Source organism: Prunus dulcis, chromosome 2, assembly GCF_902201215.1.
Source record: "Prunus dulcis chromosome 2, ALMONDv2, whole genome shotgun sequence".
In the NCBI taxonomy this organism is placed as follows: domain Eukaryota; kingdom Viridiplantae; phylum Streptophyta; class Magnoliopsida; order Rosales; family Rosaceae; genus Prunus; species Prunus dulcis.
Genome location: NC_047651.1, coordinates 19,693,867 through 19,716,678, shown reverse-complemented (window position 1 = coordinate 19,716,678; position 22,812 = coordinate 19,693,867). Strand labels below are relative to the sequence as shown.

General features: G+C 37.4%; 3 protein-coding genes and 2 pseudogenes across 5 annotated transcripts; 2 read left to right on the top strand and 3 right to left on the bottom strand.

Annotated features, from left to right (window-relative positions):
• Positions 1 to 111: 111 nt before the first annotated feature.
• On the bottom strand, positions 112 to 14,092 carry LOC117617576 (dihydrolipoyllysine-residue acetyltransferase component 1 of pyruvate dehydrogenase complex, mitochondrial). Of its 3 annotated transcripts, none has more exons than XM_034347008.1 (23): positions 13,949 to 14,092; positions 7,386 to 7,436; positions 7,072 to 7,126; positions 6,963 to 6,996; positions 5,887 to 5,933; positions 5,713 to 5,757; positions 5,475 to 5,548; positions 5,036 to 5,105; positions 4,592 to 4,783; positions 4,456 to 4,500; positions 4,266 to 4,339; positions 3,636 to 3,705; positions 2,992 to 3,387; positions 2,535 to 2,595; positions 2,411 to 2,455; positions 2,231 to 2,314; positions 1,728 to 1,804; positions 1,554 to 1,616; positions 1,138 to 1,208; positions 990 to 1,050; positions 818 to 878; positions 645 to 725; positions 112 to 522 (listed from the first exon to the last, which is right to left on the bottom strand). In XM_034347008.1, exons 1-23 carry the CDS (start codon positions 14,041 to 14,043, stop codon positions 464 to 466), a joined length of 1,911 nt encoding a protein of 636 aa, XP_034202899.1. In that variant the 5' UTR covers positions 14,044 to 14,092; the 3' UTR covers positions 112 to 463. The 3 variants fall into 3 exon arrangements, with proteins under 3 accessions (XP_034202899.1, XP_034202898.1, XP_034202900.1); XM_034347007.1 differs by lacking the exon at positions 13,949 to 14,092 and adding an exon at positions 8,339 to 8,634; XM_034347009.1 differs by lacking the exons at positions 7,386 to 7,436; positions 13,949 to 14,092 and adding an exon at positions 8,339 to 8,549.
• Positions 10,980 to 12,019, top strand: LOC117617577 (metalloendoproteinase 2-MMP-like). The gene has a single exon (XM_034347010.1). It carries the CDS (start codon positions 10,999 to 11,001, stop codon positions 11,947 to 11,949), a length of 951 nt encoding a protein of 316 aa, XP_034202901.1. The 5' UTR covers positions 10,980 to 10,998; the 3' UTR covers positions 11,950 to 12,019.
• Positions 11,968 to 13,458, bottom strand: LOC117617578 (annotated as a pseudogene).
• Positions 14,093 to 19,738: 5,646 nt separating the features above from the next.
• Positions 19,739 to 20,757, top strand: LOC117619053 (annotated as a pseudogene).
• Positions 20,706 to 22,761, bottom strand: LOC117619054 (bark storage protein A-like). The gene is made up of 6 exons (XM_034348876.1): positions 22,325 to 22,761; positions 22,143 to 22,210; positions 21,783 to 21,938; positions 21,493 to 21,693; positions 21,164 to 21,343; positions 20,706 to 21,061 (listed from the first exon to the last, which is right to left on the bottom strand). Exons 1-5 carry the CDS (start codon positions 22,554 to 22,556, stop codon positions 21,203 to 21,205), a joined length of 798 nt encoding a protein of 265 aa, XP_034204767.1. The 5' UTR covers positions 22,557 to 22,761; the 3' UTR covers positions 20,706 to 21,061; positions 21,164 to 21,202.
• Positions 22,762 to 22,812: the final 51 nt, after the last annotated feature.

The window sequence follows — 22,812 nt, the reverse complement described above, 5'->3', positions numbered from 1 at the left end:
TATTCATTTAAAAAAAGAATTGAGGTAGTAGTTTGTTGTTTTGGCCTGAAGAGAGTACATATACATACAAACACGAAATACTCTACATGAATTCAAAATAAAAGGATCGAATTTTGCAAATTAACGAGGAAATTTATTCTTGAAAAATGTTGATATTTTTCTGTGCCGCGTTTGTACATTATTCCCTTTTATTACAGGGAAGATAACATTTGGAATTAGATGGGAAGTCATGCAAAATTTTGCACCCATGGTACCTCAATGATTTTGCTGTCACCAAGCAAGTTGAATTTCATGTGACAAAAAAGTTCTACAAACCAAGATGGCACAACAAATGCGAATGTACAAGATGGATACGCTGGGAGCAAAAATACTGTGATTTTCTCAAGTGATTTGAGAGAGAACCGCCACCATGGTTATTTCAGGGAAATCTCTCCTAGCTTAATTTGAGGCTTCTCTCCTGTCATTACAAAAGAAGCCTTCGGATCTCACTGAAGTTCGAACATAAAGCTGAGAGGAAAGAACCTGCAAGATAGATTGGGATTAGACCTCATAAGCAAATGTCAAGAAATATATAGGGGGTTGTATTTTCATATCTTTCTTCTTTTTTAAGCTACAGTCTGGAAGAAGATTGTAGCGTTATGTACCTCCAACTTTGCCATCAAAAACACGATGATCGGCCGATAATGTCAAGTCCATTTTAGTGACAACTGCCGGCCTCTCAATTCCTGGAGTGAGGGAAGTTCACTTTATTATCCCATTCCATAATGCATCAAATTTAGACTGCTAAGTAGAATATATAATCAACAAAATATCTTACCATCACTTCCAATTACTGGTTCAACAACTTTGTTCCCTCTGCCAACTGCAAGGATACTGGCCTGAAGAAGTAAAGAAAAATTTACAAAAGAGATACCAACCATAAGAATATCTGTACGTTGTGCAGTTGAGGCATGTTAACTATGCATGAGAGAGAGAGAGAGAGAGTGAACCTGAGGTGGGTTTATAATTGCACAGAAATGATCCACTGGAAACATCCCCAAGTTTGAAATACTGCACAAGGAACGAGGAGTATTTCATAACTACTGCCTTTAACAAAAGAAACATGAATAAAGCAACTAATAATACTACAAATTTCACCTGAAAGTTCCTCCTTGGAATTCATTGGGCTTAAGCTTTCCTGCTCGTGCCTTCTCAGCTAGTTCCTTGACCTGAGAAGCAAATATCATCGACCAAATTGAAATTTGAAGTAACGTTTAATATGACTTCACTTCCTAAAATAAAATTCTAAAATGTAAAACCTGAAGGAAAATGATGGACCTAGACCAAGTTTGATTCTCAACTCATAATCCTATATTAGATTGACTGTCATTTGACTTGGCACAAATTTCTCACAGTTCCAACTTACCATAAAGTCAGAGCCTAGAGGGCGTCACATTAAGTAATGCCTGTTTCTTAAGTGTGAACACATTCTGAGATAGATAAATGGAAAGGGAAATTATGGAACCCAGAATGGGGAAAAAAAAAAAAAAAAAAATTCAAATTACTGTAAGTACCTCTGAGGAGATTGCTGATATTGTTTTCTGATCTGCATTCCTCACAATTGGAGTCATCAGACCCTGTACCAATACCCTATCATGTGATTGGATGCGGTATAATACTTTTTTTTTTTTTTTTTTTTATAAGAGATGCTGTATAACAACTTTAAACACTAATAATCAGAAAATTACCTTTTCAGTAGCCACAGCAATCGATATATCAACAGAATCACAAAGAAAGACCTCTCCTTTTTCAGCATCCCAGTAAGCTGTTGGGTATTACAATAAAAAAAAATGTGTTATTGTCGTCTAATATTTTATTAGAAGTTCATTCCAGAGTATTGAATTGAAATAGAAAAACAAAAATCAAAAAATTTGACAGACTATAATAACCAAAATATGAAGTTAAAAAAGACAAAACCAAAATTACTCCAAGACTTGAACCGTGAATCGTGGAATTCTCTGAAACTACACTTGATAAAAGTGAAAGTGGCAGGCCCCCAGTATCGAAATTCCAGAATAAGTATCAAAGTTTCTAGTTTTATTATGGACTTCAAAGAAAACAAAGTTTGGAAAGAAAAAGGAAAATGGAAGACCACAGAAACTAATACAAAAACTCTGATAAGCATGTTCAACTAATACAAAATTTAGCAAAAACTGGAAAGAAAAAGTATCACATGTTCATGTGCCATTACCATTTGCTTCAGGTACATTTCTCAGTGCAACAGCTACAGCTTTGATGACAATGTCATTCACTGAAACTTTAACATTATGCCGCTCTGCAATTAAGGAAACCCATAGAAAGAAATGATTTGCTTGATTCAAGAATTCTCAAGGATCAAGAATAAGAACAATTTGAAGTTCATAATCCATACCTTTAAGATCCTTTCTAAGAGAAAGAAGAGGGTCCAGTATAACATCTGAATCAAAGAAATTGACAAATTTTAGATAAAGGTTCATTTATATTAACAAAAAGACTTCATCAAATAGTTACTTGACCTGCTGATAAATATAAGTGAGGTATGTTTTGTTTTGATTCCAGCAATCTGGTAGCTATAACCTGCAAAATATGACACATAGAAAAGAATCGATAATAAAAACAGAATACCCAATTATCTCATTGTCAGATATATACATAGATACATTTGTATTGAGGCCCTTACATGCATCTCTCTCTCATGCAGTGCCAGACTTTTCTAACCATCTTGGACTAAAAAAATAAACCTTAAGCATGCAAATGCTAAACACCTAACAGCCTTTGTAATCGTGTTGATTTAAACTCCCACACTTTCCGCCACAAGCACGGCTGGCTTTAAAGCCGTGGACATAATTTTGTTTTAATTTGATAGATACTTGTCAATTACAGAGACAGATGAAATTTGATGAATTAATTCAAAACTTACAAAATAAGCAAATTATTTTGCCCAAATCTAACTATCGAGTCAATGAAACCTACCTTGCGGATTTGACTATTGGGAAAATCTTCAAAAGAATCTGTCTGCTTTGAAGACCTTGACTCTGTTGATGCTGGGGCAGAAGTCTTTGGATGCACCTGAGCGGATGGAGCTGTCTTTTCTTTAGATGAAACTTTTGTAGATCCTAGTCCTGACTTGATTGCAGCTAAAACATCCCCTTTCAGCAGTGTACCATGAGCACCTGATGCTTTCAATGATGATGTATCCAATCCATGTTCTGTAATTAGCAACTTTGCTGCTGGACTGATCCTTTTAACACTAGTTTTTTCTGATCTAGTTGCATCCTTAGTATCCTGATGGATTGGTTTTTCTTCTTTGACAGCTGAACCACTGAAAACAGCATTCTTTACAACTTCCAAATCAGCTGCATCCTCAACCTTGCCAAACAGACAGAATTAACATTTTCATATGTCCTAAGACGCTAGTAATTGTTTGAAGGCATGAAATCAGTAAAGTGTATCATAAATTAACCAACTGACAAAGAACTAAATTACTTTATCTACTAATCAAAATGAGAGAACACAAAGAAGGTCGCTGCCATGTTATGATCAAATTAGATGCAAATTAGTCCTAAAGGACGAGCAAGAGACAGATCATAGAGTCCTACAAGCATTTTTGAACTTACTGTTACTGCAATTGCTTGGCCAACAGCTATATCCTTTGAACCTTCTGGTGCCAGTATCCGAGCCAAGTATCTACAACCAAGATTCCATTAAAAAGATAATTTCAAGATTACTCATAAAAAGAGCTGCTTCATAAACAAATAATATATTCATCTTTTCAAGATATTCACCAAAGCAGAAGCAGAATGATCAAGAGAAAATGTTCACACTATTACTTGGTTAGAATCAGGATTCCTACAGCTGAACATGAACCTAAAATCTTAAACTATTATGCAGAAAACATTGGATAACACAATGTAAAGTTGCAAACGAAAATCCTCATTTCCCATGTTCTCTCCATCTAAAATTTTACAGTGAATTCTTAGACAACTCAATACTAGTTTACAAAAAGATTCTTCATAAATCCCATTTGCCATGTTGAACCCATATAGGCATATTTTAATAAGACATGTATCCAAAATGGCCTAGGTTGTAATGCATTTCAACTAATTAAAGCATGTCCTCACGATTTTTGTTCAATGGCAATCTACACTACAACCAATAATTAATACAGTGGGGACACAAAGAAAATTAACATAAGCTAAGTTCTACAACAGATAAACTCAGCATGAGGGGAAAAAATAAAAAATTACCCCTCTTCAAGACATTCAAATTCAACGGTTGCTTTGTCTGTCTCTATCTCACATATCACATCACCCACTTCTATCTGTTTCACATATGATCAAGAAAACAGTCCGTGTTGATATGGTCAAAAGTTTTAAAGAATTGAGACGAAAATGTATTCCAACGATAATTTAAAACCTTACATTAAACATAACTAACCTTATCTCCTTCTTTCTTTTTCCACTTAGCAATGTTTCCCTGGCTCTGAACAGGAACATAAGAAAAGCAGCATTAAGTTCCATAGGAGGAAACTCATCTATAATCATAGCAGAAAATCTTATTTAAACTTCCTTACCATTGTTGGGGATAAAGCTGGCATTTCAATAAGAATGTGAGGAGGAAGTTCTGATGTGTTTATGCCCACAGAACTTGTATCTTGTACCCCATCTTCCTTTTTGACATTCTGTTGTGGTGGTATATCCTCTTTGACCTCGGATCGACCCATCACATTAGCAGGGAGATTTTGGATATCATCTGCATCCTCAACCTTGTGAATGAACACAAATTAGTGTCTACAACTAAATGCTTGAGTGGTAACCAAAGTAAATGCTTAAACATTAACACAAAAACTAAACATTTTTCATTAAAATACTTTAATAATAAATAAATAATATAAAAAACTTGTCATTTGAATGACACAAATGAATATATTTTTGTTACAATTGAATTAAAACTCCATTTCATAAGTGGGTGTGGGTGTTTGTAAAGCAACCATGGCTAGAGAATAATCCCAGACTACCGTTATTGCAATAGGCTGTCCCACAGGCACATCTTTTGACCCTTCAGGTATCAGTATCTTGGCTAGAAACCTGCAAAACAGAAAGTTGAATAAAGAAAGGCACTACCGTACTAGTGCAGTAAGCATCACATAATTTAAACTGTTCTTGCGCTATGCTGTAAATATTAGTTAAAAAACATGATATAACATATTTACGGAATATAAAAAAGGAATGATAACTAAAGTATTTGCAAAGTTTAACATCAAAGATGAAAAATAATAACAATAACAAAATTACAAATATTCTAGAAAGAGAACATTTTCATTGTCTATGCCAAGCAAAACATTTGGAGTGAAAATTGGGACCAGATAAAGTTTTACTCCGAAGGTAACATAAATCATGCATCACATACCGCCAAATTCTAAGAGATTATAATAATAGAATAAGAATAAGAGTTACCCTTCTTCAAGGCTTTCAAATTCAACGGTAGCTTTATCAGTTTCAATTTCACATAGTATATCACCCACTTCAATCTGTTAAATCAAAACAGCAGTCAGGAACACAATTTACTTACAAAACCAACATACTGTTATCTGCTATATCGTAAGAAGGGATATGTCTTTGTGCACTTACTAAATCAGCTCACATGAAACATAACCTAGAACACTCATTTTGTGAACATGTTGGTAGAACTTACCTTATCCCCTTCTTTCTTCTTCCACTTTGCAATGTTACCTTGACTCTACCAGGTAAAAATGGCAAGTTAGTAATAAACAAGCGTGAGAAAAGAACGTGACCTAAACTTGCTAATAAAAATTTAGGGTGACACATGGCAGATGTTTAGAAGTAAAATTGTTTCCCACATTCTTACCATTGTAGGAGATAACGCAGGCATCGTGAGGACAACATGCAAAGGATCTGTAATCACAATCAACTTAGTGACAGAAAAATATTATTCATTGACAACACAAGTATAATAAATGTTCCTCTAGCTAAATTTCAAAGCAGACCAAAATAACCATGATATTCGCCATCGGTGAGCTTGGCACCAATGCTTTTAGCCCCCCAATTAAACTGAACAGATAAGCATTGTTTTGAAATTTTGGACAATATCACTAATCCAAGAGAACCAATCCAGTCCAAACCGTTTTTAATCAGTTAGTCCAGTGCAGATAATTGTTTCTGATAGCACATCACAGTTGCCAACATGGCTAGATGCATTAAGTGTCATCACTAAGAGGAGGCCAAGTTCTCGAGACCTGATCTCTTGCCATCTGTCATGAATAGGGAAAAATAGTAGAGGAGAAGAGTTGGTAAGTTCTCTCAATTTGTTAAGAAATTGAACGAGAGATAGGAACTGCAAGGCAACAAGGAGTGAAAAGGGTTGGAGCAGAGAGAGGCAGAAAGGGAAGGAATAACCAAGGCAATAATGGAAAATAGGTTGGTTGGGGTAAGCAAGAATGAGAGAAAGTTGAAGGTTCGTAATATCTTCTATTTCTCCCTAGTAACCAAGCACCAAAGCAATAAACTCAACTTTTGGATTGTAATTACTGGCAGTCTTTCAGTTTGGATTGGATTGGTCGATTAATCAGTTTGTTAATGTTTTTGCTCAACCCCAATACTGCTACATACGTATGGAAGCACATCTGAGACATGTAAGACACATGCCAAGCACATTTTCACATCCAACATGCGTCAAAAGTGGTACCATCCCTGTGAATGGTGTCCATGACATAGATCCTAAGAATACAATTTGGAAAGTCTCTTGCATCCCTCTTGCATCCCTCCTCTCACACTAGATGATAAATTATTTGCAAAACTCATCATTATGAAAACACTAAAAGAATAAAATCAAGTCCAGAAATCAAATGCAGAACGACAATACCAAGTCCAGCCACCTTTTAATTTTTAAAAGAAGAGACTTGCAACTAAATGGAAAAGCCATACCTGCAGTTGAGTAATACTTGACACACGTCCAAGGCTGAAAATTATAAAAGCGTCAAAAAATAATATACCTATGGATAGGTGTGTGCTAATGTACATTTCAAACACTCACCTTGAGCTTTGATAGTTTATCCTGAACTCCAGTGAGCATGGACAAAGTTGCAGGCCTGATCAATTTCATTGTCAGTGAAGAGCCAGCAGAGAGAGAGAGAGAAGATGAAAATAACTAGGGAAAACAAGTGGTTAACAAAACTAGCCTCCTCTCATTGAAAAATGGTAGGCCACCATCAAATTAAACATCAAGAACTTGATGCAGTATAATTAAGTAATCATCAATCCATGATGGTGGATATATGGATGACAGAATTATGCAACCAGAACAGAATTTTGCAATAACATGCATATAAAAGGTCAACAATTACAGACCTTAACAGAGTATTATCACCAAGCGTAGTAGAATTTTGCACACTGAAAGTTCTGCACCATCAAACAAAAATAGAGACTAAGTAGTAGTATTGTCACCAGCATCCCAAACTTACTTTAAAATCAATTACCGAAAATGTGATAGCACCATTGACTAGTAAACAAAAATAAAATACCATAAGATGATGCTTTAAATTACGTACTTTTTTCTTTAATAAGGAAGTTATTGAAAAAGACCTATCGCGCACAATTATTCAAACAAGAACAAGAGTTTGAAGCTAAGGAGCACCAGTGACCACAGTGTTGAATCAAGATCATTTCTCACATAGTTTAAGTGAAATTTGATACCATGATTTCACAGTAAAAATCTTAGCTTATACGTTTTCAAAGGAATAAACCCCACTCACGTATTTACATATTCAGCAAATCCTTATGCGTGAGAGAAATAATATGTACATAGTACAGTGCAAAGAGAGAAACCCGCTTTAATCCTAGAACTGATGGATGTGTTTATATTGAAAGAGTTTCCTTGAATGCTGAAAAACTAGATTCAAATTCAATCAGCAACTTCGTGAGACAGAATCCTTTGGTTTAACAATTAACACCCTCTCCAATTAGCAAAATCACTAAAACCCATTTCTATTTCATAAACAGAGAACGCACATTCTCATCAATTAGTGAAAAACACATAGTCCCTACATTGCAATTACAAATTGCCTCTAATCAAACTGATAAGTATGCCAGTGTTAAAGACACTCTTAACACTTACCCGCCAATCCCCAAATCTCATAATTCTCATCATTCCAATCTAAATTCAATCAAATACCAAAACCATCAACAACATTCCACCAACCCATTTCAGAAAAATCAATACTTTACTTTAAAAGCATCCCATACAATTCATGAAATGAACATATGTATCGGAAGTGATTGACAGAGGACGAGAGAGAGTGTACCGAGTGAGTGATCTGGTGGTTGAGGAGAGAAGGCGAGCTCTCAAGAGAGAGGGCGCGCGAGAGATCACTGGGTGTCGAAGCCGTGAGAGCGCCATTTTTTTTTTTTCCTTTACAGAGAAAAAGAAAGTGTCTTTCTTCTTTTCCTCTTTAAAATTCTGCTCAATGCGACACAGAGGAGGAGAGGTGCATATATGAATTTGTGATTGAGCTCAATATTTTTGGTGGGCTGCGAAGTTTGACCCAACAAAAAAGTCAGATCCCATGTAATAGCAGACTTACCCACCTAACCTAACCTCTATTATAGTTTGCACTTTTTTTTTATAATCATTTATAAGGCTCTTCACGCATGTTATAACAATAATAATAATAATAATAATACTGATGAAGGGTTTTTTTTGATATTTTATATACTTTGTTGGTGTATTTAAACTCCATTTAAATTTATTTCTAATATGATTGTGAATTACTTTTTAGTTCTTCAAATTTCGTAGTCGATAGTTGTTTGATTGAAGGGAGAGTTATTAATCTGAGTACAATGGGATGTTAACACTACCTTGACCAACTAATCTAACTTACATTATTTATTTTTTGTACAAATCTAACCCACATTTGTGTTGTAATTATAAGATTTAATAAGTAACCATCTTTTTATTAGTTAGACCCACCACGTTAGTTCATTTAATAAATTGATACAATGCAACTAGTGTGTGTATGTATATGAGTAGTTGCCTTTTGGCTGGAGCAAAAGATCCAAGCCCAAATTGTTCTCTTTTTACTAGCTAATGAGGGTGACTTTTATTCAGACTCAAAAAAACAATTTGGGTGACTTTGAATATGTTTTGATGATATAGCCGTACGGCTTTACTGGCCTTCTTTTTTTTTTTTTTTTTTTTTTTTTTTGAGAATAAGGTTGATCAAAGGCAAACATTCCCACACCAAAAAAAAAAAAAATTTGAACTCTCATAATGATTTACTGTGAAATTTCTTTATCTTCAATATCTGCTTTGGATATGTTGAAACAAGCAAATTAATATCTATAAAATATAAACTAATGCAACAATGAGGGTCTTTTTTCTTTTTTCTTTTTTAAAATCGTATAGCCGCACGGCTATACTACTTTTTTATTATTTTTTTTTGTGGTTAGACTTAGACCCACCAAATTAGTTTAATGACTTGATATAATTCAACTAGTGTGTGTACATATATGAGAAGTTTCCTTTTGGCTGGAGCAAAAGATCCAAGCCCAAAATTGTTCTCTTTTTACTAGCTAATGAGGGTGACTTTGAATATGTTTTGATTGATACACTCTGTGAATATCAAAATCATTATAATTTGCGTATGCTTGAGGCATTTGATGCATGCTTGATCACAGTGCAAGTAGGCACATTTCAACAATATTGCTTGAGCTTTGTGATTAGTCTGTTTTGGTTGAAATATTTGTGATCATACCTTCACAAGAGAGGGAGAGAATTCAAAATTTGGATTTGTTCTGTAATTTTAGATGTGGTATACCAGTTATTGAAGAATTAATCCTTCTGATTGGTAACAAAACCCACCACCATAAACTCAAGTTTGTCAATAGGTCACTGCTACATATACATGATTGGTTTGGTTTTATAAAGCGCTTATGCTTCTAGTGTCTCTCAGAGACAATTTTTTTATTACCTAACTTAGTTGCAAATGGCTTTATCATGTTAAACGGAGTTCAACATTAGCTTAGTTGTGAAATTTTTTATGTAGTATCTTTTTTTTTTTTTTGGGGGGTGCATGTAAGAGCATCTCCAAGGAAGATGTCAAATACCAAACATCAAATTTAAATTTGATGGCTGATGTGGCAATTTGACATCTTATACAGCTTTACACTCCACCCGATATGTCAAATTAAATTATTATTTTATTACATTTTAGTGTTGATTTATTTTAAATTAAAAATAAAATAAAATAAAATAAAAATATATTCATTTGAGTTTGACATCTTGCTTTTGGGATATCAAAAATAACATCTTAACCTTCAGCCTTCATTCCACATTAGCTTTGACACATCGGTTGGAGTGATGCGAAATGTTATTTCTAGCCGTTAAATGTCTATGTAGCACTTTTAATACATCGATTGAAGATGCTGAATATGTTATATAACGGGTGTAAAAGGGGGTCAATGTCACTTCAGGCTGAATTTGGCTCTGCATAGTTTTACACTTCTCACAAATACGCAAAAGCAAACCATTATATAACTTCCACAGTACCCACCAGCCAGAGACAATTTTGTCTACTAATGTTGAGATTCGGGTTCTTCCCCGTGAGGCCAAGGGACTTCGACTTTGTCCTTGCCCAGTCGAAGGCAATTACATTTGTGGCAAGAGTGTCAAACACGAAGGATGCCTACATTAGGCCAAAACAGTCTCAATAAATTTCCAGGAAATAGATTTCCTGGCTTATATGCAAATCAATCATGGCCTACAACAATGGCAAAAAACCGCCATCGTATTTATATATTTTTCCATTGACTCCATTAATGACCAAGTCCTATACGGAAACTAAACCCTGCCCCTTCCAAGAAGGCACACACTTGTTGATATGCTGCAATCTTCATCTATAAATAGAGGCAAGGGAGCCAGGACCAACACAACAAAGCCTTCTTTCATCTCTCTAGCGAGCTCCAAATGCCTGCAATGGCCTCAAAAACCATCTCAGTTTGTGTAGCCTTTTTCCTCATCTTTGTGTTGCTATCTCAAAACACTCATTCCAAATCTACTCATGACCAGCATGACCCCTTCAAGTTCATCCAACACTTGGAGGGATGCCACAAGGGTCAAAATGTGAGCGGGCTGCAAGAGCTCAAAAAATACCTCACCAAATTTGGCTACCTGAATTATGATCATTCAAAGCATGCCAACGACGAGGAGTTTGATGACATTCTAGAGTCTGCCATCCAGTCATACCAGAAAAGCTATCACTTAAAAGTCACTGGAACTCTAGACACCACCACGGGGAAACAGATGATGATGCCAAGATGTGGTGTGCCGGATGTTGTCAATGGCACACCAAAGGGCAGCAAGAAACACAACCATAAGCACAAGCCTATCCATGGGGTTGCTCATTATGAGTTCTTCTTCCCCGGACCGCGAAGATGGTCCAAAACCCATCTGACATATCGCTTTAGTTCAAGTGTGAACCAAGTCCCTGGCACACAGAATGTAAGGTCTATATGTGCACAAGCATTTCAGAGATGGGCACAAGTGACCAGTTTTACATTTGAGGAAGTCCCTGCTACTTCAGCAGCTGATATTACCATTGGATTTCACAGGGGCAACCATGGAGATGGACCTGGTAACGCATTCGATGGCCCCAGAGGGACTTTGGCGCACGCTAACCCTCCTAGAGGTGGGAATTTTCATTATGATGCAGATGAGAGATGGAGTAGCAATCCAGGACCAAATGAGGTAGACTTGGAATCTGTGGCCGTGCACGAAATAGGCCATCTGCTGGGGCTTAATCACAATCCTGACCTCCCGGACGCAATCATGTATCCCAACTTCGATCATGGGATTATAAAACGGGATCTACATAGGGATGACATTGATGGCATACGTGCTTTGTATGGTTTACAGTAGCAAACGCATTCTTACCACTTTGACAAAGGTTCTTTATTACCAAACAAAATAAACAGAGGATTGATGTATCCATTATTTTTGTATTATGCTATAAGCATTTACAATAACAAAAGATGGTTCTTTCTCCTTATAAGTACTTACATCTCACCACATGCAATTATATTTTCCTTCAGATTTAGGGGTGTATAGATCTTGGGAAGCCAGGTTCCCTAGTATCAAGATGCAGTTGCTTGATAAATTTTACAACTTTGCAAGCGTTTATAGCTGCAAGAGACCCAAAGGTGTCAATTGATTTATGTCCTGATTGTCCTCCTGCAAGATCAGATAGCCCTCGAATGACGATTACTGGGAAGCCATTTGACAAGCTTGTCTGCCAAAACCACCACAGCTTATTTGCTACTTTTGTAGGTGAAAATGAGGGTTTTTTTTTTTTGGGGGTAAAATAAATCATACACGTATACGAAATGCTTACCATTACCGCAGCTGAACTTTCCATGTCCACGGATGAAACTCAAAAAGTTTGAAAAAGGCAGTCCCTGTAAGCTGCATTGTCCACAAAAATATTGGCTGTTGAGCCCCTAAGACCAACAACTAACTGCGGCTTCTGTGGCACACACACACTTGAATTCAAACATTGGTTCAGTTAGATCCCCTGAAATAATATGACACAAGTTACAACTAGTATTCAGGAAAGGTTACCATAAAAGACAAAGACTTTGATATCAATCATTTGCTTTTCTTGTTCTCTAAGTTTACTCCGGTGTAGATAGACATAGAAATGAGACGATCTGGATGTCTGACCTTCAAGTTGGCAGCAACCTGAAGCCACTGCGGAGTAGTATTTGCCCAAAACAGCGGCCGAGCAGTGTTGGCCTTCCCGTACTCAGAAAAAAATTGTTCATAACTAAGTCCAATGCATCCCAACAGGTTATCTCCTCTTGGTACATTGTATCTTTTAAAGTCCAAGCTTGCTTCATCGTAATTCAAAGATCGATTTGGGTTCCGTCAATAAGAACTCTGATGCAATTCGTTGGACTCTAAAATGGTAGAAGCACATAAAAAGAGGAAAAGAGATTCAGAATATACTTTACCAGCCAATCCCAAATGCCAGTGTGAGAAAACTGTTGAGGAAAGGTCACATCACCAATAGACAAGGAATTGTTGGCATTTCCAGCAATGCCAAAATTGGCAATTCCCAGAATGTCAAATAGATCCAGCATTTGCTGTGTTGCTGCAGCAGCATTCATCTGATTGAGAAGTGGTTTCAAGGAATGAAAATCCTGAAGGCTCAAATATAGTGGATAAAAATTACCAATTTTATGTCTCTTCATATTTTATGAATTGTGTGATATAATATAACTGGTTAGTAACTTGTATGCATTAAAACCTTCTAAATGACAAAAATGACAGAAGCTGACTTTTGGTCCATTAAGGGAAGTAGCATGGCTCACCATCCCAACTCCACATCTCACAGACTACTTTCTTGTCATGGATCTTTCCCACCAGGAATCACCGCCCTGCAACACCACACTGCATTTCAGATAAACCGAACTAACATATTGAAAGAGTTTCGTTGAATGCTGAAAAACTGGATTCAAATTCAATCAGCAACTTCATGAAACAGAATCCTTTGGTTTAACAATTAACACCCTCTCCAATTAGCAAAATCACTAAAACCCATTTCTATTTCATAAACAGAGAACGCACATTCTCATCAATTAGTGAAAAACACATAGTCCCTACATTGCAATTACAAATTGCCTCTAATCAAACTGATAAGTATGCCAGTGTTAAAGACACTCTTAACACTTACCCGCCAATCCCCAAATCTCATAATTCTCATCATTCCAATCTAAATTCAATCAAATACCAAAACCATCAACAACATTCCACCAACCCATTCAGAAAAATCAATACTTTACTTTAAAAGCATCCCATACAATTCATGAAATGAACATATGTATCGGAAGTGATTGACAGAGGACGAGAGAGAGTGTACCGAGTGAGTGATCTGGTGGATGAGGAGAGAAGGCGAGCTCTCAAGAGAGAGGGCGCGCGAGAGATCACTGGGTGTCGAAGCCGCGAGAGCGCCATTTTTTTTTTTTTCCTTTACAGAGAAAAAGAAAGTGTCCTTCTTCTTTTCCTCTTTAAAATTCTGCTCAATGCGACAATGCGACACAGAGAAGGAGAGGTGCATATATGAATTTGTGATTGAGCTCAAAATTTTTGGTGGGCTGCGAAGTTTGACCCAAAAAAAAGTCAGATCCCATGTACTAGCAGACTTACCCACCTAACCTCTCTATAGTTTGTACCCTTTTTTTTTTTTAAAAAAAAAAAATTTTCAATCATTTATAAGGCTCTTCACGCATGTTATAATATATATATATATAAAGCAAAAGGCAGAGATGACAGGACCTGACCCGGAATTTCTCGGAAATTGGGAAGAATTCCATCTTAATTCCGACATCACCCCGATGTCAGGCCCACTTACTAAAAACCAAGACTTTCTACCAAAATTTTAGCAGAGTTTCCCTTGTAAATTGAACAATCCCAAAAATTTCAACCTGCATATTAAATACAAAATAGTCCTAACCAATAGCATGCATTCAACAGTATAAACTATATGGCCTCTGGCCTCACAAGTAAAACCTAACATGGGCAATAACATAGCATCTATCGAATTTAGTTTACAAGAACAACCAGTTGAGTAGAAAGAAATTACTCGAAACCTAATCTACTGATGTTCACGATTCGGGCATAATAACACCACCGTGTAAAAATAATGATCAAAACATGCAGATTCACTAACTTTTATTTAATGATAAAAAACATCACTCTCTGAAACCCTTTAAAATCAAAACACTCTATCCATAAACTTTATCCCTAAAATTTATACTACTCTTACCAAACCGCTACATATACTTTAATTGATTTATACTCACATATATATATATATATATGTATATATAAATATATATCAAATATACGTAATATTTATCACACTACTTAGGTACCGGGGAAACAATCCAACCGGGGGATTGTTTGGCTAGCCCGCAAGATTTCCTGTTGCTATCCCGCGTCTAGGGATGAGCGATCCAACCAGAGGACGAAACTCCATAGCTCACACGCCGGAAATTCTAGCGCCACGTCTAGCTCCAATACTAAGTCCTACTCGCGCAAACTACATCATCACATGCCGAAAATTCCAACGCCACGTATGGAAAGTGTATCATACGCCGGAAATTCCAACGCCACCTGTGAGACTAATAATCACATGTTCTTCCCACACTCAAGAAATTCTAACGCCGCGTGTGGGAAGCCTAGTAACTAGGGGGTGGTGTATTTATACATCTCTCCATATTAAACCATAATACTCAAATCCCAATTTCCCAAAATTCAACCTCAAATTTCCAATCAAAATCTCATTCTCAATTTAATATTACTAATATCTCAACTTATTAATTTCTCAAACTTTAATCCAAAATATATATATATATATATGTATATAAATAAATCCATTTCATGCATAACTTTCCAATCATAGAAAATAATGCATATTTAAACTAAATATCCACTCACAACTAGTCCCACGCTGCCTGACCTTGAGAGGGTCCCGCCTACTGCGTAAGAGCGGTCGGAGCACCTATTTCGAGATACGAACCTTTAATTAATATAAAATTACTTCAAAACGGAATTCACAAATTAAATACTTATTTCCCCATGTTCCCGGTGCGTGTACGTTGAACGAGGTATTCTAAGGTCCATTTACGTGTTAGGAAATACGTCTTGAAAGTTTGATCAGGAAAGGACGGCTATCGTAAACCATAAACTTCAAGTTATTGAATCGGAACATCTGGGGCTCCAATTTACGATCCAAGAATTCCTACACGATCCTAAAAATGTATAGAGTAACATACATTAATTTGGACTCGATCCAACAGTCCGAACATATCGATCCCGGATAATGCACAATATGCATAAATCCGTTCGATAGCCAAACGACATCCGAATTGAAATCCGAGCACACCTACGCGCTCGTGATAACATGAAGATTACATTAGGACAAAATTTGGTTTCACCACCCTTGCCCACGCACCGTCAGTGCGTGGGTGTGTAGAGTAATTTTCGACGATGGAAAAACTCCACATCACGCTTCACCCTTCCTACCCTAGCTACTACTCGAGGCGGGGATCATTCCATTCAACTACAGGGAGGTCCAATTTGGACGGCAACCGGCCGGAATTTCACTTTGAAATTCGGCCAAAACCTAGGTTTCAAAATCGAAATTCTAGAAGACAAATCGATCCAATCCTATGCAACAGACAGCTAGGGCTGGAAATAAGAGTAAGAAACCTCACCTGTTTCACCAAGATTGGGCAGCCATGGCGGCGGTGCAACGACGGGAAAATTTCTTATTGAACCAGTCAAAACCGTAGCCGAAATTAGAGGTTTTCGACCGGGATTTCGGGTGCGACGTGACCAGGACGTCGAGCTAGTTCGAACGTGATTGGTCTCACGTCCTGCCGTGGCTGGTGCTGAGAGAATCAAAGAGAGAGAGAGAGAGAGAGAGAGAGAGAGAGAGAGAGAGAGAGAGAGAGAGTGAGTGAGTGAGTGAGTGACAGTTTCAAGGAGAGAGAGAACTATGCGCACACGAGGAGAGAGAAATGAGGTTTCTGATTTTTCTAATCCCAAGTTGGAATTATTTACGATTTTGTCATTGGACTAATTTTGGTCGCCGTTTCTTCGTTACAATTCCGATTCAAGCCTACCACGTGTCTACGGACTCGTCTTAGTACGACCTACGTAACCATACCACTCGTTGTCCCAAAAAATCCTTCCGAATAAGAAAATGATCAAAATACCCCTACCCCAAGGGTAAATTCATAATTTCAATTAAATAATTTAAATATGGAATTAAATTTGGAGTCGGGGTGTTACAGTCTACCCCCCTTATAAAAAATTTGTCCTCAAAATTCACGTACCTGTTAATGGAAGAGATAAGGGTACTTAGCCCGCATCTGCGCCTCGGGCTCCCATGTAGCTTCTTTAACAGTTTAACTTCTCCACAAAACTTTCACTACAGGAATGGATCTGGAGCACAACATTTGTTCTTTCCTATCCAAGGTCTACACAGGTTGCTCCTCATACGTCAAATCTTCTCTCAACTCAATAGGTTGACGCTCTAGAACATGGGAAGGATCTGGCATGTACTTCCGTAGCATGGATACATGAAACACGTCATGGATATGAGATAGTTCTGGTGGTAGTGCAAGTCTGTAGGCAACAAGTCCAATATGTTCGGTAATCTCATAAGGTCCGATATAACGAGGGCTTAACTTCCCACGTTTACCAAACCTCATCACACCCTTCCACGAAGATAACTTCAAGAATACCCAATCCCCTACTGCAAACTCAAGATCCTTGGACCTATTATCTGCATAACTCTTCTGTATGTCTTGGGCAGTCTTCAATTTCTCTCTGATCATCTTCACCTTCTCAGTTGTTGCTCGGATACTATCCACTTTTTCCAAATTTCTTGTCACCCACTTCATTCCAACGAATAGGAGTTCTACATTGCCTCCCATAAAACGCCTCATATGGAGCCGTTTCAATACTTGAATGATAACTGTTATTATAAGCAAATTCTATCAAAGCAAGGTGACTATCCCACGCATCCTTAAGCTGCAACACACAGGACCTCAACATATCCTCCAGAGCTGGATAGTCCTTTCTGATTGCCCATCAATCTGTGGGTGAAAAGCTGTACTAAACTGTAACTTAGTACTCATAGCTTCCTGTAAACACCTCCAGAATTGAGAAGTAAACCTAGCATCCCTGTCCGACATAATGGACACAGGTGCTCCATGCAACCTCACAATCTCATCCACAAAAAGTTTCGCCAACTTTGACAAAGAATAGGTCTCCTTGATAGGTAGGAAATGGGCGGATTTAGTAAGTCGATCAACTATCACCCAAATTCCATCATGTCCCTTAGAAGTACGTGGAAGCTTGAAAACAAAATCCATGGTAATATGTTCCCACTTCCATTCAAAAATCGGAAGTGGTTGCATAAGTCCTGATGGTTTTGTCGCTCCGCTTTCACTTGTTGACAAATCTAATTAAATAAGGATAATATGGTAAATTCATACTTTTTCATATTAAAAAAATTAAAATTAAAATTAAATTCATAATGGATCCTATTTTTATAGAACAAAACTACACATTATCTTTTTTAATTTCTAAAATAAATTTAATTTTTTTAAAAAAGCCTGTCGCAGGTGCGGAAGCATATGCGGAGAGACTAGTAATAATAGTGATGAATGGTTATGTTTTTTGATATTTTATATACTTTGTTGGTGTATTTAAACTCCATTTAAATTTATTTCTAATATGATTGTGAATTACTTTTTAGTTCTTCAAATTTCATAGTTGATAGTTGTTTGGTTGAAGGGAGAGTTACTAATCCAAGTACAATGGGTTGTTAACGCTACCTTGGCCAACTAATGTAACTCACATTATTTATTTATTTATTTTTGGTCGAAGTCTAACCCACATTTGTGTTGTAATTATAAGATTTAATAAGTAACCATCTTTTTATTAGTTAGACCCACCACATTAGTTTAATGAATTGATATAATACAACTAGTGTGTGTATGTATATGAGTACTTGCCTTTTGGCTGGAGCAAAAGATCCAAGCCCAACATTGTTCTCGTTTTACTAGCTAATGAGGGTGGGTGACTTTGAATATGTTTTGATTGATACACTCTGTGAATATCAAAATCATTATAATTTGCGTAGGCTTGAGGCATTTGATGCGTGCTTGATCACAGTGCGAGTAGGCACATTTCAACAATATTGCTTGAGCTTTGTGATCAGTCTGTTTTGGTTGAAATATTTGTGATCATACCTTCACAAGAGAGGGAGATAATTCAAAATTTGGATTTGCGCTGTAATTTTAGATGTGGTATACCAGTTATTGAAGAATTAATCCTTTTGATTGGCAACCAAACCCACCACCATAAATTCAAGTTTGTCAATAGGTCACTGCTACATAAATATATATGATTGGATTGGTTTTATAAAGTGCTTATGCTTCTAGTCTCTCAGTGGCAATTTTTTATTACATGTTCAAAACTTAAAACTTAGTTGCAAATGGCTTTATCATGTAAAAAGAAGTTCAACATTAGCTTAGTTGTGAAATTTTTAATATAGTATCATTTTTTTTTGCATATATTAGAATATGTTATATAACGGGTGTAAAGGAGGGTCAAGGTCACTTCAGGCCTGAATTTGGCTCCGTGTAATTTTACACTTCTCATAAATACGCAAAAGTGAACCATTATATAACTTCCACAGTAGCCACCAGCCAGATAATTTTTTCTACTAATGTTGAGATTCAGGTTCTTCCCCGTGAGGCCAAGGGACTTCGACTTTGTCTTTGCCCCGTCGACGAAGGCAATTACACTTGTGGCAAGAGTGTCAAACACGAAGGATGCCTACATTGAGTCAAAACAGTCTCAATAAATTTCCAGGAAATAGATTTCCCGGCTAATAAGCAAATAAATCATGGCCCACAACAAGAGCAAAAAGACCGCCATTGTATTTATATATTTCTCCTTTGACTCCATTAATGACCAAGTCCTATAACAAGTATATGGCAACTAAACCCTGCCCCTTCCAACAAGGTACACACTTGTTGATATGCTGCAATCTTCATCTATAAATAGAGGCAAGGGAGCCAGGACCAACACAACAAAGCCTTCTTTCATCTCTCTAGCTAGCTACCAAATGCCTGCAATGGCCTCAAACACCATCTCAGTTTGTGTAGCCTTTTTCCTCATCTTTGTGTTGCTCTCAAAACACTCATTCCAAATCTACTCATGATCAGCATGACCCCTTCAAGTTCATCCAACACTTGGAGGGATGCCACAAGGGTCAAAATGTGAGCGGGCTGCAAGAGCTCAAAAAATACCTCACCAAATTTGGCTACCTGAATTATGATCATTCAAAGCATGCCAACGACGAGGAGTTTGATGACATTCTAGAGTCTGCCATCAAGTCATACCAGAAAAGCTATCACTTAAAAGTTACTGGAACTCTAGACACCCCCACGGGGAAACAGATGATGATGCCAAGATGTGGTGTGCCGGATGTTGTCAATGGCACACCAAAGGGCAGCAAGAAACACAACCATAAGCACAAGTCTATCCATGGGGTTGCTCATTATGAGTTCTTCTTCCCTGGACCGCGAAGATGGTCCAAAACCCATCTGACGTATCGCTTTAGTTCAAGTGTGAACCAAGTCCCTGGCACACAGAATGTAAGGTCTATATGTGCACAAGCATTTCAGAGATGGGCACAAGTGACCAGTTTTACATTTGAGGAAGTCCCTGCTACTTCAGCAGCTGATATTACCATTGGATTTCACAGGGGCAACCATGGAGATGGACCTGGTAACGCATTCGATGGCCCCAGAGGGACTTTGGCGCACGCTAACCCTCCTAGAGGTGGGAATTTTCATTATGATGCAGATGAGAGATGGAGTAGCAATCCAGGACCAAATGAGGTAGACTTGGAATCTGTGGCCGTGCACGAAATAGGCCATCTGCTGGGGCTTAATCACAATCCTGACCTCCCGGACGCAATCATGTATCCCAACTTCGATCATGGGATTATAAAACGGGATCTACATAGGGATGACATTGATGGCATACGTGCTTTGTATGGTTTACAGTAGCAAACGCATTCTTACCACTTTGACAAAGGTTCTTTATTACCAAACAAAATAAACAGAGGATTGATGTATCCATTATTTTTGTATTATGCTATAAGCATTTACAATAACAAAAGATGGTTCTTTCTCCTTATAAGTACTTACATCTCACCTCATGCAATTTTCTTTTTCCTTCAGATTTAGGGGTGTATAGATCTTGGGAAGCCAGGTTACCTAGTATCAAGATGCAGTTGCTTGATAAATTGTACAACTACTTTGCAAGCGTTTATAGCTGCAAGAGACCCAAAGGTGTCAATTGAGTTATGTCCTGATTGTCCTCCTGCAAGATCGGATAGCCCTCGAATGACAATCACCGGGAAGCCATTTGACAAGCTTGTCTGCCAAAACCACCACAGCTTATTTGCTACTTTTGTAGGTGAAAATGAGGGTTTTTTTTTTTTGGGGGTAAAATAAATCATACACGTATACGAAATGCTTACCATTACCGCAGCTGAACTTTCCATGTCCACGGATGAAACTCAAAAAGTTTGAAAAAGGCAGTCCCTGTAAGCTGCATTGTCCACAAAAATATTGGCTGTTGAGCCCCTAAGACCAACAACTAACTGCGGCTTCTGTGGCAGACACACACTTGAATTCAAACATTGGTTCAGTTTGATCCCCTGAAATAATATGACACAAGTTACAACTAGTTTTCAGGAAAGTTTACCATAAAAGACAAAGACTTTGATATCAATCATTTGCTTTTCTTGTTCTCTAAGTTTACTCCGGCGTAGATTGACACAGAAATGAGGGGATCTGGATGTCTGACCTTCAAGTTGGCAGCAACCTGAAGCCACTGTCGAGTAGTATTTGCCCAAAACAGCGGCCGAGCAGTGTTGGCCTTCCCGTACTCAGAAAAAAATTGTTCATATCTAAATCCAATGTGTCCCAACAGGTTATCTCCTCTTGGTACATTGTATCTTTTAAAGTCCAAGCTTGCTTCATCGTAATTCAAAGATCGATTTGAGTTCTGTCAATAAGAACTCTGTTGCAATTCGTTGGACTCTAAAATGGTAGAAGCACATAAAAAGATGAAAAGGGATTCAGAATATACTTTACCAGCCAATCCCAAATGCCAGTGTGAGAAAACTGTTGAGGAATGGTCACATCACCTATAGACAAGGAATTGTTGGCATTTCCAGCAATGCCAAAATGGACAATTCCCAGAATGTCAAATAGATCCAGCATTTGCTGTGTTGCTGCAGCAGCATTCATCTGATTGAGAAGTGGTTTCAAGGAATGAAAATCCTGAAGACTCAAATATAGTGGATAAAAATTACCAATTTCTATGTCTCTTCATATTTTATGAATTGTGTGATATAATATAACTGGCTAGTAACTTGTATGCATTAAAACCCTCTAGTGACAAAAATGACAGAAGCTGACTTTTGGTCCGTTAAGGGAAGTAGCATGGCTCACCATCCCAACTCCACATCTCACATAGACTACTTTCTTGTCATGGATCTTTCCCACCAGGAATCGCCGCCCTGCAACACCACACTTCCTTTCAGATAAACCGAACTAAAATATGTGAAAATCTTCTTCAAAATGGTAAGGGAGAAGATGAAAAAAAAAAAAACACAGAAAATAACTGTGCCAACCTGAGAGATCCACAAAAGGATGCTTTTGATTAGGCTTAAACGCCCCAATCTGAAAAAAGGCAGTCTCTTCTGGTGGAAACACTGTGATAAGGCCAATGTATGGTCCTTCGCGGTTTACTTTTTTGATTAAATACAATGATCTCCAGTTTAGTGGTAAAGAAAATGAATAAGCAACTAGCAGGGAGATCAAAACCAGCCTAAGAAAACATGCTGCAAATCGTTTTGCAGCCATGGTTGCGATGAACTAAGAGAAATTGCTACACAACAAGGAAGCTGGTGATGAGAACTACTGGCTACTGAAGATGTTTGATCCACAGACTTTCTATGGTCAACGTATGAAGAACAAGCGTTGTTTTGCTTGAAGATGGAGACAAAGTTGGGTCTCTTGAATATGTGGAGTACGACAAAGACAAGGACGGATACAAAACCTGTATTCTTGCCAGTTTTTTTATCTCTCCCTCTCTTACACAAATGGCAAACCCTATTTA